This window comes from Poecile atricapillus, chromosome 9 (assembly GCF_030490865.1).
Source record: "Poecile atricapillus isolate bPoeAtr1 chromosome 9, bPoeAtr1.hap1, whole genome shotgun sequence".
Lineage (NCBI taxonomy): Eukaryota > Metazoa > Chordata > Aves > Passeriformes > Paridae > Poecile > Poecile atricapillus.
The window spans coordinates 17756601-17770613 of record NC_081257.1 but is presented as its reverse complement, the minus strand read 5'-3'; the positions used below and the strand labels follow the sequence as shown (position 1 = coordinate 17770613).

The window sequence follows — 14013 nt, the reverse complement described above, 5'->3', positions numbered from 1 at the left end:
ATGTGTGGTCAGTTCCAGAGTATTTGTCATTTTTATGAAGGAGGGGCCAGACTCCAGCCTGTCTGCAGGATAGCAACCATCAGCTGAAAAGGAAACTGCATCTTACACCAGGCTCCCTGGAGGACTTCTCTGACTAAATATATGCAGTCATGGACTGGAGAGCTTAGCAGGGTGCTGCACAGCTTTTTCCAGATGAGTTGCTAGGAACCCTGTTCATTAACACTTCTGAATTTATTATGAATATGTGTGTATCAATACTTTTATTCTGGAATATTTGTCAGTAGCTTGTTTATGAAAAAATCTTGGGTTTGCTTGCATTTAGTTCACACTGTTGCCCTTGCTATGCTAAATACTTGATGTTTGCTTCTTAACTGATTCTACTTTTCTCTGCTCTTTTCCTCTTAGATTTAACATGCCACACGATGACAATCACAAGTGCAAGGAAGATGGAGGTAAAAATCAACAGCATGTCATGGCACCAACACTGAACTTCTACACCAATCCCTGGATGTGGTCAAAATGCAGTAGGAAATACATCACTGAATTTCTGGAGTAAGGCCTTGCATATGCATGTGTTGGGCTGTTTTCACATGTCCATGTGTCCATGGAGTTCTTCAGTTAATTTGGAGTCCTAGTGTGCAGCGTTTGGAGGAAATCAGAGGGATTTGTGTGTGCACGCATCCTTTACATAGAGCAGGAATGCACCCCTGGCATCCAGTCCCTGCCAGTTCAGCCTCATGATAAGCTGGCAAGGACCAGCCTCTCAATGGGGAAGAATAAGTCTTCCCCCATGGATATTGCTTTTAAGGAATGTGTGTTCTCCTGAAACCTGAAGAATGACTTTTCCAAGCCTTGTGGCCCAGATACGGAGCTGTGTTTTAGAAGGCAGATTGAATCTGCCTTTCTGCTCCACAGGTCAAGATAAAGCCCTGGCACTAATCCGTGGTGGGAACACCGTTCCAGGAGCCCACGGGTCAGTTTGATGCATAGTGATTCGCCCATTTTGCTGTGATGCCTTCCTGTGTGTTGTGGTGTGGAACAGAATGAGAGCCTTGATGGTGTTCTGGGAAATCCAGGAGCTCAGTCCCGTGGGCAATTCTGCTAATCAGTGATTTTTCTTTCGGAATTCTTTATAAAAATGTACCAGTGCTTGCTCAGCAACTAAATGCACACTCAGAAATGCTTTTGCCGTGGTAGCTGACTGCTGTGGTGGATAGTTGCTGTCACAGCACAGGGGTGGTGGTGTATTGGTAACACACCCTCCTGTGCTTGAGTTTGAAATAGCTCTTGTAGTGCTTGTTAAATATGGCAAATGTGGTGTGCAACTGCCCTAAGGGTAATTCAGGTAAACACAAGTGGGTTCTGATCTCACTGCCTCCTGTTTAACACCATTACTCTGATTTGTGTTGTAGCACTGGTTATGGGGAGTGTTTGCTTGATGAACCTTCATCAAGAACTTACACATTGCCTCAGCAGCTCCCAGGGCTGATTTATGACGTCAACAAACAATGTGAGTTAATTTTTGGACCTGGATCCCAAGTGTGCCCCTATATGGTAAGTGAAATTTCACACCTTATTTTTCCTGGTTTTGCCAGAGCAAAATAAGGTCCCCTGGGGTTGTATGAATGGCAGACTCACAATCCATCAACTTACTGTCAAGCTTGTGAGTTAATGATAAATCCTAGGGGGATAATTTCATAAAGAATCATCTGTCTGGTAAGGCATGTGGCACATATCTAACGTTCTGATCTCTGCAATCACTTAAGCAGATGCAGTGTCGGCGACTTTGGTGTATCAACGTCGATGGTGCTCACAAGGGATGTCGAACCCAACACACACCCTGGGCTGATGGGACAGAATGTGAGCCTGGAAAGGTCTGTAATACCTGGTGGTTTGTGCCTCGTGGCTCTGTTTTCTTGGGCTCAGGTTGAGCATATCAGTGAAAGTCATCCTGCCCTAATGCCAGTTGTGTGGGGCATGGCTCTGACTGCAGTGGTTGAAGTCCAAAGCAGCTCAATGTGTTTTAGTCCTGGTGGTGCCTGGGACATCTCCAGCCCTGATAACATGATTAAAGTCAACTGCTTGGCATAACATTGTTTAAAGCAGATACTCCTTCTGGAGTGCTTATCTTTTTAAATTAATGCCCTTGAGTGAACTTTTGAGCAAAAGTTTTGCAAAGCTTCCCTAAGCTTTTGTTAGAAATTGCCAATGTGATGTGAGCAATTAGTAATTCTGTGTAACATAAACTTGTCAGCTGGCTTTTCATCTTGACAACTTCAGAGTAAAATATAGAATTGGTTGACATTTTCTGTATGGAACATTTTTGGCAGTAATTCATAGAAACTTTCCATTTCCATGTGCAGTGTTAATTTCCAGCTAGCATTGTGGTTTCTAGGATAAGTGTTTAATTTTTAGTTGTTCATATCTGTAGAAAAAGAGTTGAGAGGATTTTTCTTTTATTAAGATACTGAAGCTTTTGAATAAAAATGTGAACTGGTTCTTACCATTTGTGTCTGAAAAAAGTATTCTCCATCTGTGTCTAGTAAAAATAGTGTGATGTTATTCTACATGGTATAGCTTAAAATTTTGCTTTTCTGGCTCTTAAGATAAATATTAATAATAATAATAATGTTTTCTTGAGAAAGAGTCAAAGTTTTAAATCACAGTCTCTGAAATGTACTTTAATACAAATTCTGGATGCTATTTTAAATATTATTTTCCATACAGGCTGTATAACTCTTTAGAAATTTATCTTTTGATGCATGTGTCTGAAAACTCGATTGTTCAGTGACACTTGACTGATTTCCTTCAGGACAATGAGCATCATTTATCAATTTGCCTTCCTTTCTTAGGGAAAAGTGCAATTGCAGATTTGTTTTTATGGTTGAGAATGTGCAGTAGAGCTGTAATTGGAATGTCTAACATTTTTGCGTAAAATCCCCATTTTGAGTGTGGGTGTTTGTGGAGTCCCTGTGACTTGAGACCTTGTGCCCTCAACTTCTCTGTTGGTGAGCTTGGGATCTGCTCACTGCTGAAAGAAATAACTTTGAAATTTTCTTGAAATTCCAAAAATCTGGGCTGCAGCAAACCTGCACTTACCCTTGGATATGACCAGAGTGATGTGCAAACAGCAGCAGCTGAGCAGATCAGCCCCCCCTCAGAGCTGCCCCATGCCATGCAGTGTCCAGCTGCATGGCTCTTAATGAAAAACATTTCAGGCCACAAATTTAGACAATCTGACAAGTTTAGACAAACTAGACAAGTGTGATCTGAACCTCTCAGCTGAGAGCAGATGGGCTCTTAAAAAAAGCTAATGCAGCCCACTCGTGTTCGGGCATTTAAATGTGTTCTCACAAAAGGGCTTCATGGAGTAATTTTCTGTCTGTATGTTCATCTAATTCAAAGTTTGGGTCATCAACTCTGTCCTGCTTGGTATTTACTTGGGCTTATAAAGTGCTGAGATGCAAGTCTGAAGTGCTTTTCTTTGGAATAAATTGCTATTTTGGTACTGTGCTGTGGCCAGGAGCCCTGTCAAACTGCTACTTGCTGACTAATGCCTCAAGTCTGCATGTTTAAAGCCTATGCTGTATGGGTTGGCAGATGGAGAAAATACCATACCATTTTTTATGGAGATATCTTTGGAAATAAGAGAGCCTAAATAGCTAAAAAAAGAGATCTAGCTAAAACTACTGGGATGTAGATTTAACTGGGCTCTAAATTTACTCTTAAACCAAGGACATTAAAAAACATGGGAGTATTAACTTCTGCATGTTTTATATGTGAGGACACCGAATCTGATTCTGTTAAATCAGGCCATAAGCCCAGCCCAGAGTCTGGCTTTGCTGGGTGATGGTTTTACCACGTTCCACAGAACCAGCTCGTTGTTGGGTGGAGATAAATCTCTGGAAGAAGATAAAGTGGGTTGTAAATTTGGGCCACTCTCCATTGTGGTTTTCAGGGTTGTTTAAAGAATGGTAGCAGAAGATCAGATGAGCAGTAGTGATTTGTGTCTGCTGCCCTGTGGCAGCAGGTAGTGTGTCTGTCACACATGCATGGAGCTGCACAGCCCCTTCTGCCCCCTGCTACTCCATTTACACAGCCCAAGGGTGGGAGCTGGATTTGGGGAATTATCTGGAACTCCAGTGGCAAGACGGAAGGGAAAGTCTGCCGTAATGTCTTCCATCCCTGCCAGTGCTCTTCAGCTCCACTGTGTGTCTAAGATATTTTGAATTTGCTCCAGACAATCTGCCTTTTATTCTCTTCATTCTGTCAGCTGTAAACTTATAGGAAAGAGGACCCTGGCAGGCTTTTTAGTCTTTCTGCTATATCTCAACATAGAAATTATTTTTAAAATACAAAAGGCACAAAGGTTGCACAGCCAGACTGTTCACAGTGTGGTTCCAAGAAGCACCATTGCATTTTCATAAGATAATCTTGCCATTTATTTAAAACAGCTGCTTTTTTCCCCTGCTTCACTTTACCATCAACTCCAAACCCCAAATTTTTAATAAAATCAATGGATGTAGATGACTTCCTGGTTAATACTCAACCATGGGATGGGAGACATATAGGTCATGTCACGGTCTGTTAGCTGTGTTCATTCACTAGTTAGCTATTCAGTCATCTTCCCTGGGTCAGTGGTGCCAGGCATGACTCTGGTTAGATATTTAGCTGTGAGCATCAACACTGCTGCAAGCAGTTCTCCACTGGGACAGCACTGTTAGATTGGTGTCATGTATTTCTGTTGTTTAATGATAGCTGTCTGACCTCTTCGGACCTGTATAGGGACCCCAACCTTCAGGTTTTCAACCTCTAAATGCCAGGAGGACTTGTGTATTTTAAGGATTTGTCCTGCAGCAAAGAAACAGGAATTTTAGCTGATTTTATTGCTGTCCTTTACTGTAGCAGATGGGTTTTAGTCAGTTTTATCTGGGGAATCAGATCTTCAGATGAAAGCAAATCTAGGGCATTTTGCAGCCTAGAGATCATGCTTGTCTCTGAGCAAACAGCACATGCAAGACTCAAATTATGAGTTCTTCAGCTGTCCTGCAAACCATGTCCATGGGCAAATGCAACTGAGATCAGCTTTCTTCATCAGCGAAGCTGTGTAACATGTACAGCCTTCTTTGGCAAAAGGTGTCCCATGTGCTGCAGAGCTGGTGTCCTGTGGGATGCACAGCCCCAGAACACCTTGATTCTGCTCTGTTTTCCAAGATAGCTTTATCCAAATTGGTTTTAAGGGTGTCTAAACAAGCAGGATGAGCTTGTGGTGTGTCTTGACACAACCTTGTTGTGCTATTAGTGGAAAGGCTGGAAAAACACGGTGCATCAGCAAATTTGACCCTGTTCCCATAAAGATTATCAGATCTGAACAGCGCCTGGTACACAGAAAATACTGCAAGGGAATATTTTAGTGATGCTCTCTACCTGTATTCTGTAGTCTGCAGCCTCTTCTAATCTGTGAGCAATCAGCAATGTTTGGGCTTCCCATAATTACAAAGATTTAGGCATCTGCATGTCTCTGGGTTTAAATCAACTGTATCAAGCACTGTTCACTGAGAAGGGACGTTTTTCCATCCACTCTGTTGAGGTCAGAAGGTGACTCTTCCCTAGATCTCACTTCTGCAGAGGTCTGTGTAGTCCATCTAGTAAACATACCCCAAAGGACACAATTTACACCATGAAAATGGGTATAGGGGCTTGCCACCGTAATTTAATCCAGCTTTATAAACAAAAGAAAATAAGAGTCATAGCTGGAAAACAGAAGGGTAGACAAGATCTTGGCAAGTCCCATGTTATGTCTGAGTGTAACAAAAAAAAACAAAACAAAAAAATGCTTGAGGTTGAGGAATTAATTTTTCTATTTGCCTTTTGGATTTGGAAGTTTTCTGCTTTGGGTAGTAGTGGGGAGGTTTGCATTTTCCCTGGTGTTTCTCCTCATTGCCTGTCTCCTCCCCTGACATGGCACAGTTTCTGCAGCTCTCCAGGAAATCAGATAGAGCAGCTTTTTGAAAAGCCCGTGGCCTGAGCTTGCTGTGCTGCTTAGCACCAGTAAACAGGGAATATTCAGTGGTTGCTGTTGTCATCACTCTTCATCCCATAAATCATTCCACAGACTCAGCACCTTCCCTTCATGTTGCCATTTAAGGGTATGGAGAAAAAAAAAATATGGGGATGACAGACAATATAAAGTAGTTCAGTTTTATTTGATTGCAAAATCATTGTGTGTGGCTGACAAAAAAGTGAGGCTGGGTCTTGTTGCCCAGGCTGGTCACTCCTAATGCAAAGCAGCACAGTCCCACCTTTGCCATGTCTCTCCTTCACATGCAGCACTGCAGGTTTGGGATGTGTGTGCCCAAGGAGCGAGAGGCACCGGTGACAGACGGAGCCTGGGGCACCTGGAGCCCCTTCGGGACCTGCTCGAGGACCTGCGGCGGCGGCATCAAGACGGCGATTCGAGAGTGCAACAGGCCCGAGTGAGTGCACAGAGGGGAATGCAACAGGGTGAGATGGGCAAAAGCAGTTTGGGTTGCCCAAGTGGGCTGAAATCACCTTTGGCTGTCCCCAGTCCTTGTGGGTGCCAAGGACAGGTGGCTCTGCCCTGGGGATGGATGGATTTGCCCGGCATGGGTGAGGCAGGATCCTGTCTTTGGTGTGTGGGTGAAGTGATCTAAAAAGGGATCCATTCAACAATGAGGGATAAAAAGCTTCTGTTTTCCTGTGGGGGCACTGCTGGGGTCCCTCTTCCAGAGGTGTTTTTCTTTCTCCAAAACTGTGATTCAGAAAAGAGGGAGAAAGGAAGGAACTTTCCTTTTTCACCATTTTACCCCTCCTTAGGTTGCTTTTGCAGCTGTTCCTACAGGCCTTTATAATAAAGTTTTCTACCATTTTTTTTTTTCCTGCTTTGTCTGGTTTTCCAGCTTTTGGCTGCTTTTGCAGCTGATCCTTTATACAGTTACATTTCAGCTGGTGCAGACTAGCCAAACCTCAGCAGAAATCTGTGCCCCATTAAAAAGTGGCACTCAGAAATGTTTGCTATCAGCCTGGAATGCAGAACCCTGCACCCTTTGAAACGGCGGGGAATTTTGCTGTGGGCTTCAAGGAGACAAATATGTAGCTGGTGCAACAGTAATAGCTTGAGCAACTGGTATGAAACAGCCTGTTTACGTAAATTGTGAATTGTGCTGGTTTCTGTTTAACTGCCTTCTTGCAGAAGAAGGGGTGGGCAGGAGGCTTTCTGGGCTTTTATTTGGGACTGATATACAGAGAGGAGAGGGGTCTGTGGGGCTGGTTGGACTGAGTGGTCTTAAAAAGATTCCTGTTTCTCATCACTGGTGTTGGATGGTTTGTTGCAAGGAAAATTGCCACTAGGGATGTGCCAGGGATAGTTTGATGACTGCTAATGGGAGAAGGGAGAGCTTGTGCCTATGACACTGGTGGTGTAGTAACAGGAGAGGCTGCTCAGCACAGCTGGGCGAGTGTCAAAAGTTGAGGCTGAGAGAGTGGGACACCAGCACGTTAATTAAAACAATGCTAAGGAAAACACAAGTGCAAAGAGCTCTCGTCTGTCTGTGCTGAGTCAGCACGCTCCATATGGTCTTTGGTAGCCATGGAAAGACAAAAACAAAGCATCTTTCCAGCTCTGCTGCTGAAACTTTGGATGCTGTCAGTGAGATGTATTCCTGTCTTCTGAGAGGCATCTATTCAGACTGATAGCTTTTCATGATAGAAAATCTCCTTTTTCCTAAAGGGTAGCCAAGGGATTTGAAATTCTGTCTTCCCTAATAGCTTGTGGTTTGTATCCTACTGCTTCAGTAGGTGTATTGCCATGGCTGGGATTTGCAAAAGCATCTAAACACACTGGGCACCAAGCTGCCCAATAAATCCTTATGATTGATAGGGGTTATTTTCCAGGCCCCCTTTCCTGAGCCTTGTGCTGGCACTGGCCTTTCTTCTCCAGCCCCTCACAAGGTCTCTGTGAGGAGTAGTCTATCCTGGCACCATCCACAGAGCTTTCCACTGCTTGTTGGTTTGTGCCCATAATTTGACACCATAATGTGAGCTCCCACCACCTGTGTCCCCATTATCATGGAGCTGCTAAAACTATACAAATGGGTGAGGCTCCACTGGATACTCTCTTGCCTTTTCCCTTTCTCAGAGTACTTCAAAAAGAGACAGTTCCTCATCTGTTATAGAAGGCAGCAAACCCAACCCAGATACCGCGAGTTAGGTCTGAAATAATTCTCAGTAAATCTTTTATCTTCCAAGATGGTTTAGCTTTTTCAAGTTTTTTTCTGTGCATGAGGATCTGGGGTGGGATCTTGCATCCAGTAAAAAATTGTGTTAAATCTGGCATTGAAAATTACCGTTCCCTCCATGGTACAGAAAGTAAGGCTGCAGCTCCTGCCTCACACTGGAGAGTGCTCTGACACCTAAATGGATGAGTATCCTGCAGAGATGCAGGAAGAGATGTAAACCTCTGGAATGGCAACACACTGTTTTGACATACCCTGAAGGAATGTGTTTGCTAACCAGACCAGATACTTCTTACTGAGATTGCCCACATGGGAATTTGAGCCTGGCTGGTGGACAAAGCCCATGGCTGTGGTACATCATCAGAGCATCTGTGGTTTTCAAAGCCCTGGTTTTCAAAGAAAGATGTGAATTATGGGAAAGGGCATATTTGATAAGATGTCAATACCCTATTTTCAGGAATTGCTTTTTGGATGGGGGAGTGCTATCTCTGGATGTGAGTCAGATCACATTTGCATTTTAGTCTATCACAGAAGTATCCACCTGCACTGAAAACTGTCTGAGCCTGACATGTAAACACATGTATAGATAACTCTGCTAGCCACCAACCAATTTCCAGTCCTAGGGCTTCCTGGAAGGCAGGGAAGGATATCTCAAACTGATCTGTTCACACTGGAGCTTCACAGACTTTTCTGCAGTCACACATGAGCCCAGGTACGTGGGCAAATGTGCAGATGAACACATGTGCCCTGCAGTTAATTCTCCTGGGGCTTTTCCTTGTGACAGCCTCAGTGCTCCCAGGCAGAGCTGCTGCCTGTGGGGCAGGTGCAAAGCACCCCCAAAACAGCACTTCTTGGCAAAGTGTCTGCACCTTGTGCTCCTGGACTGCTGGGAGCTGGGTGCTGCCTCAAAATCTGCAAGTGAAGATGCTCAAGGTGATGAGCATCATGTATTTCAGGCCTCTTGGGGTGGGAATCATTCTCTGGGCCCGAGAGTTTCTGGGCTGCTGGGAGGAGTGCAGTGGGTCTGGGGTGTGTGCAGGAGCTTGTCAGGGGAATGAGACTGGACTGAAAGTGCCATGCTGGCTGTTAATTGGCTGAATAGATGATTGTGAGAGGAGCAAAATGGAAGCAAAACAAGGAGGTTTCTATGCATGTACTGCTTTCCCTTCTGTCTCTGTGGTACATTGTTGATGATCCATAAAAATATTACACAGAATGAAGTATGCTGTATTTCTTCATGACACTGAAAATCGATGTTGTATGAGGGTGACTTATTTTTCAGGGTCAGCTCTTTCTGTCCCTCAGATTCTGTGAGAAGCAATGCTGGTTTAAAACACTCTGTAACTGTCAGGGGAGTTTGGAGCTGTTTTTAAATGTCAGCTGATCCTCTACACAAGTGTGAGTGTGCTTAGGCCCCCAGCACAGTCTGCAAGGAGATTTACTACCAGGGTTAAAAAGCTGATAGTTTGCAACACGGTGGCAAGCTTTAGTAACATCCTTCAGTTTGTGGTGTGTCCATGTGTCAATGTTATCTCAATCTCAGGGGTCATGTCTAGAGAAGAGAAAACTAAATAGTAGCTTGGGATTTTTGGATTTTATTAGACATACCTTAAAAAAAAAGGCTCCTCTGTGTTCTTTAATTAAATAGTTAAGAGTTTCATTTTAGTTAAATTCATTTATATTGGAAGCAATGTGGTTGCCATAAAAATGTTGTAATTGCAATTTTTTAAAAAAATAAATGCCCCCTGAAAGGTTTGTATCATTCAGAGGCTTTGTCAAACTGCAACAGTCCTGCAGAGGTACAGATGCTTTTGAAGTGAAAATGACGAATCCTGTTAATTCCCCCATGAATGACTGACTCACCCAGGTCTGGAGTGTGCTGCTGCCATGATTAAGAAGTTTCCTGTGTTCTGTGTAATAAGATGGTTGAAATGTCCCTTTGTAGCTAGAGGTAGCTCATGTGCCTGCATGGGAATAGTCCATGGGATGGGCTCTGGTATTGGGAAACCCTCAGCAATTGCCATCGAGCCTGCAAGGCAAGGAGGGGTTTGGGCTGTCTGCAGAGGCTGCTGTGCTGGGATAGCCCTGGAGCTGTCCCAGGTGTAATCAAGTAACTTCAAAGAGTTGTTTGTCACAACAAGTGGGCAACAGACGAAATCAGTAAAAACCAGGTTTAGACTTACTCTTTCACTAGGAGCTGTAAAGGTGTAAAATCAGTCTGTAATCAGGAATCTGCAATAGGCACTGGGCAATTGCTTGGGGTTTTTATCACTGGTACTTGCTTAATTGCAAACACCAGAAACCTTTGTAAGTGACAGGCATTTCACTTCCATTTGGCATGTGAGAACTCATACCTCAGAGCAGGTAGAGCCAGTGTTTGTAGCTATTGCTCAGGGCTGTGCCAGAGGACAAATCATACCCTGTGGTATTTAGGATGGGACTAGAAGGGACTGCACCACAGCAGTGAGGATCTCAGTGACTGGAGGAAAAATCCCATATGTGTAACTGGTGGTGCTCAGCATCTCATCTGCAGCTGCTCAAGGAGCTGACTCCTTCTGCCAGACCTGGGAGCATCCCTAGTGTGGTGCTGATGGGGTGGTGGGAAGTATGCCTGCCTTGCCCGGTTTTGCAGGCAATCATTTGGCAAGAGCAAGCTGTTCTGTGCTTCTGTCTCTCATTTGTTTCACAGGAACTCTGCTGCTTGAGTCACAAGGAATTTTCAAGCATAAGAGTGAAGAGTTGTTGTTTGTGGGAGAAAAGGCACTGCTGAGCTTCTTGGGTGGTGGAGGTGCTGAGATGCTAAAAAATTCTGTTCAGCTGCAGGAGCTTGTTGACTCACTGTGTGTAGAGACCATTGTGCATGTGCAGGGAGGGTGTCATCCCTTTTGTTAGAGGTGCTGGCTGCATGCAAGATGGAGATCTCATGGTGAGCATCTCTGTTCTGAGGGCAGAGGTGGTTCCCATTTATCACCCTTATCTGCATCTTGGAGGGTTCTCCAAGTGTGAAAACCTTGTGTGTGTTCCTTCACAACCAAGCTTCCAAGGGAAAGAGCATTCTGCCAGCATCCCTGAGGCACTGATGGGCACCAGGTCCCCAGGCAAGGCAGAGCTGATCCTGAAGAACAGCCCTGGAAGGCAGGAGTTGTGGGTGCCAGGATGTTGGAGCCTGGCAAGTCGCTCTTCTGATTGCACTTCTTGCTAGTGCAGGCACTCATTTTTCAGGGAGTAGGTAGAAGGTGTAGGTTTGGTGGTTATTCTAATGAGCAGCTCATTCTTGCACCACTGCTGGCAGCAGATGGAATGGGAGAGGCTCTTTCAGTCCCCAGAGTGATGTTCTCTGGCAAAGGCTTCATCTACATATGAGAAAAATAGTTTTATGACTACAGTCCTGAAATTGTGAGTCAGGAAATTTAAAATTATAGCTTCTCCTAGGCTTATCCACTGGGTTTTATGTGGCTTAGATGGGTCTCCCCAGTTTATACCAGTGTCATCCTGCTATAAAATGGGATAAGTTATTTATTGGCTGTCTTTGGTGCTTTCTGGAATATGTGGAGGTAAAGTTGTTTCAAAGTGCTTGGCATTACCATTTACAACATTTTGGACTAGAAATCCTGAAGGACTAAGTGCTGCCTGACCTTTCAGCCTCTGCAGGAAAGGAAGCCTTTTTTCCTGTGTAGTTTAGTTATTTGCAACCCACTAGATCAAAGGCAAATTGTCAACCACAAAATTCATAGGATTGATGGGATTGTAAGGAAACACAGGCCTGAGTGGGATCCCTCAGTGTGAAAATAAATCCTCAGATGAGGAAGAAGATGTTGCTTTTCTTTTCTGGTTTCTCTCACTACCATGGCATCCATCAGAAAGCAAATATTCTCTTTTTCATCTCTTTTTATTGCATCTGTGATTTTTTTTGTTAGACACCAGCATAACATTTCCTGCTTGTCAACCTGGGATATTAATTAAAGATATGCACAAAGACAGAGCCTACAAAATGCTGTTGCAAATCCTGATTGTACGGAACAGGTTGCAGAATTGCAACTCCACCTCATTTGCAGCCTGGTGTTGTCTCTGCAGACCCAAAAACGGTGGGAAATACTGCGTGGGTCGTCGCATGAAGTTTAAATCCTGCAACACGGAACCGTGCTCAAAGCTGAAGAAGGATTTCCGGGATGAGCAGTGCGCCGATTTCGATGGGAAGCACTTCAACATCAATGGGCTGCCCACCAATGTGCGCTGGGTTCCCAAATACAGCGGCAGTAAGTGGCTGGGGGGTGCAGATCCTGCCTGCTGGATCGCTGCTAGGGGTGAGGGTGTTCAGATAACGTGCTCCTGGTCTCCCTCCCTCCCCTGCAGTCCTGATGAAGGACCGGTGCAAGCTGTTCTGCCGGGTGGCGGGGAACACGGCCTATTACCAGCTGCGGGACCGGGTCATCGACGGGACGCCCTGCGGCCCCGACACCAACGACATCTGCGTGCAGGGCCTCTGCCGGGTAATCATTGTCCCTGCTCCTCACCAAAGGGGGATGGCAGTTCTGTAGGGTGGGCTGGCGCTTCTGTGCCGTGCTCCAGGCAGTTGCTGGCATGTTCTCTTCACTCAGAGGATGCCAGCAGCATCTGCAGGCTCTGTAAGCCCCAAATGGTCTGAAACTTGTGCCAGCCTCCAGATTTGCTGAAGAGCCACATGTAGAATCATAGGATCATTTAGGCTGGAAAAGACTTTTGAAATCAAGTCCAGCCATTAACCCAGCACTGCCAAGTCCACCACTAAACCATGTCCCCAAGTGCCATATCTACTACATGTCTTCTAATACCACCAGGGAGGGTGACTCCCACCACTACCCTGAGCAGCCTGTTCCAGTGTTGACAACCTTTTTGGTGAAGAATTATTTCCTAATATCAAATCTAAGCCTCCCCTGTTGAATGTGAGGCTGTTTTCTCTCGTCCTGTTGCTTGTTACCTATGAAAAGAGCCTGACTCACACCTGGCTACAACTTCCTTTCAGGTAGTTGTAGAGAGTGAGAAAGTCTCTCCTGAGCCTCTTTTTCTCCAGGCTGAGGTTCCCAGTTCCTTCAGCCACTCCGTATCTTACTCTAGACCATTCACCAGCTTTTGGGACACACTCAAGTGGAAGATGTTGGCACATCTGCCCTAAGTCACTGAGGACTGTGGAGTCTCAGCCTAAATCCCAGTGTTGCTTCCTTCTGTGCTTTGCCCCAGTTCTTCCTGATCAGACCCCAGAGTCCTACAGTACCATTCACAATTGTTCTTCACACTTTTCTCTATGGGAAAAATTGATGCAAGAATCTTTTTTCTAGTGAAGGCATTACCTGGTGCAAATAGTTGTTCTGATCCTTGCTTTGCAAAAGTCTTTTATTGTAAAACCTTGTGGGATGGCCACACTGTAAATTAGTGGAAAAATATGAGGAAGCAAACCAGTTTATCTCACAGCAGCCTTTTGCATACACAGCTTTTGTGTGCCTTAATTAGGAGATTTGTCAATGCTGTTCTAGTCTGTGTTTGCTCAATCTATTTTTTTCAATTTTTCTCTTAAAGCAAGCTGGATGTGATCATGTGCTGAATTCAAAAGCAAGAAGAGATAAATGTGGTGTTTGTGGTGGGGATAATTCTTCATGCAAAACTGTTGCAGGCACATTTAACACGGTGCATTATGGTAAGAATCTGTTGCTAAAAACTTAAAAGTGAAGAATGTGGGTCTATAAAAGCCACTATGGCACTTAATCTACAAAAACACTGATGT

At 44.6% G+C, this 14013-nt stretch overlaps 1 protein-coding gene across 12 annotated transcripts in view; it reads left to right on the top strand.

Moving 5' to 3' along the window:
* Nucleotides 1-14013, top strand: part of ADAMTS9 (ADAM metallopeptidase with thrombospondin type 1 motif 9) — an 80183-nt gene that overhangs the window by 18753 nt on the left and 47417 nt on the right. For 10 of the 12 annotated variants that reach the window (XR_009278228.1, XM_058844556.1, XM_058844553.1 and 7 more), the window contains 7 exons: nt 406-552; nt 1413-1554; nt 1767-1874; nt 6331-6476; nt 12330-12511; nt 12609-12745; nt 13809-13926. Coding sequence is in view for 11 of the 12 variants with exons in the window: in XM_058844556.1 (XP_058700539.1) it covers nt 406-552; nt 1413-1554; nt 1767-1874; nt 6331-6476; nt 12330-12511; nt 12609-12745; nt 13809-13926 (980 nt within the window). In the remaining variant the exon portion in view is untranslated. The remainder of the gene's footprint in view (nt 1-405; nt 553-1412; nt 1555-1766; nt 1875-6330; nt 6477-12329; nt 12512-12608; nt 12746-13808; nt 13927-14013) is intronic. The other 2 variants (XM_058844557.1, XM_058844552.1) reach the window with 1 other exon arrangement.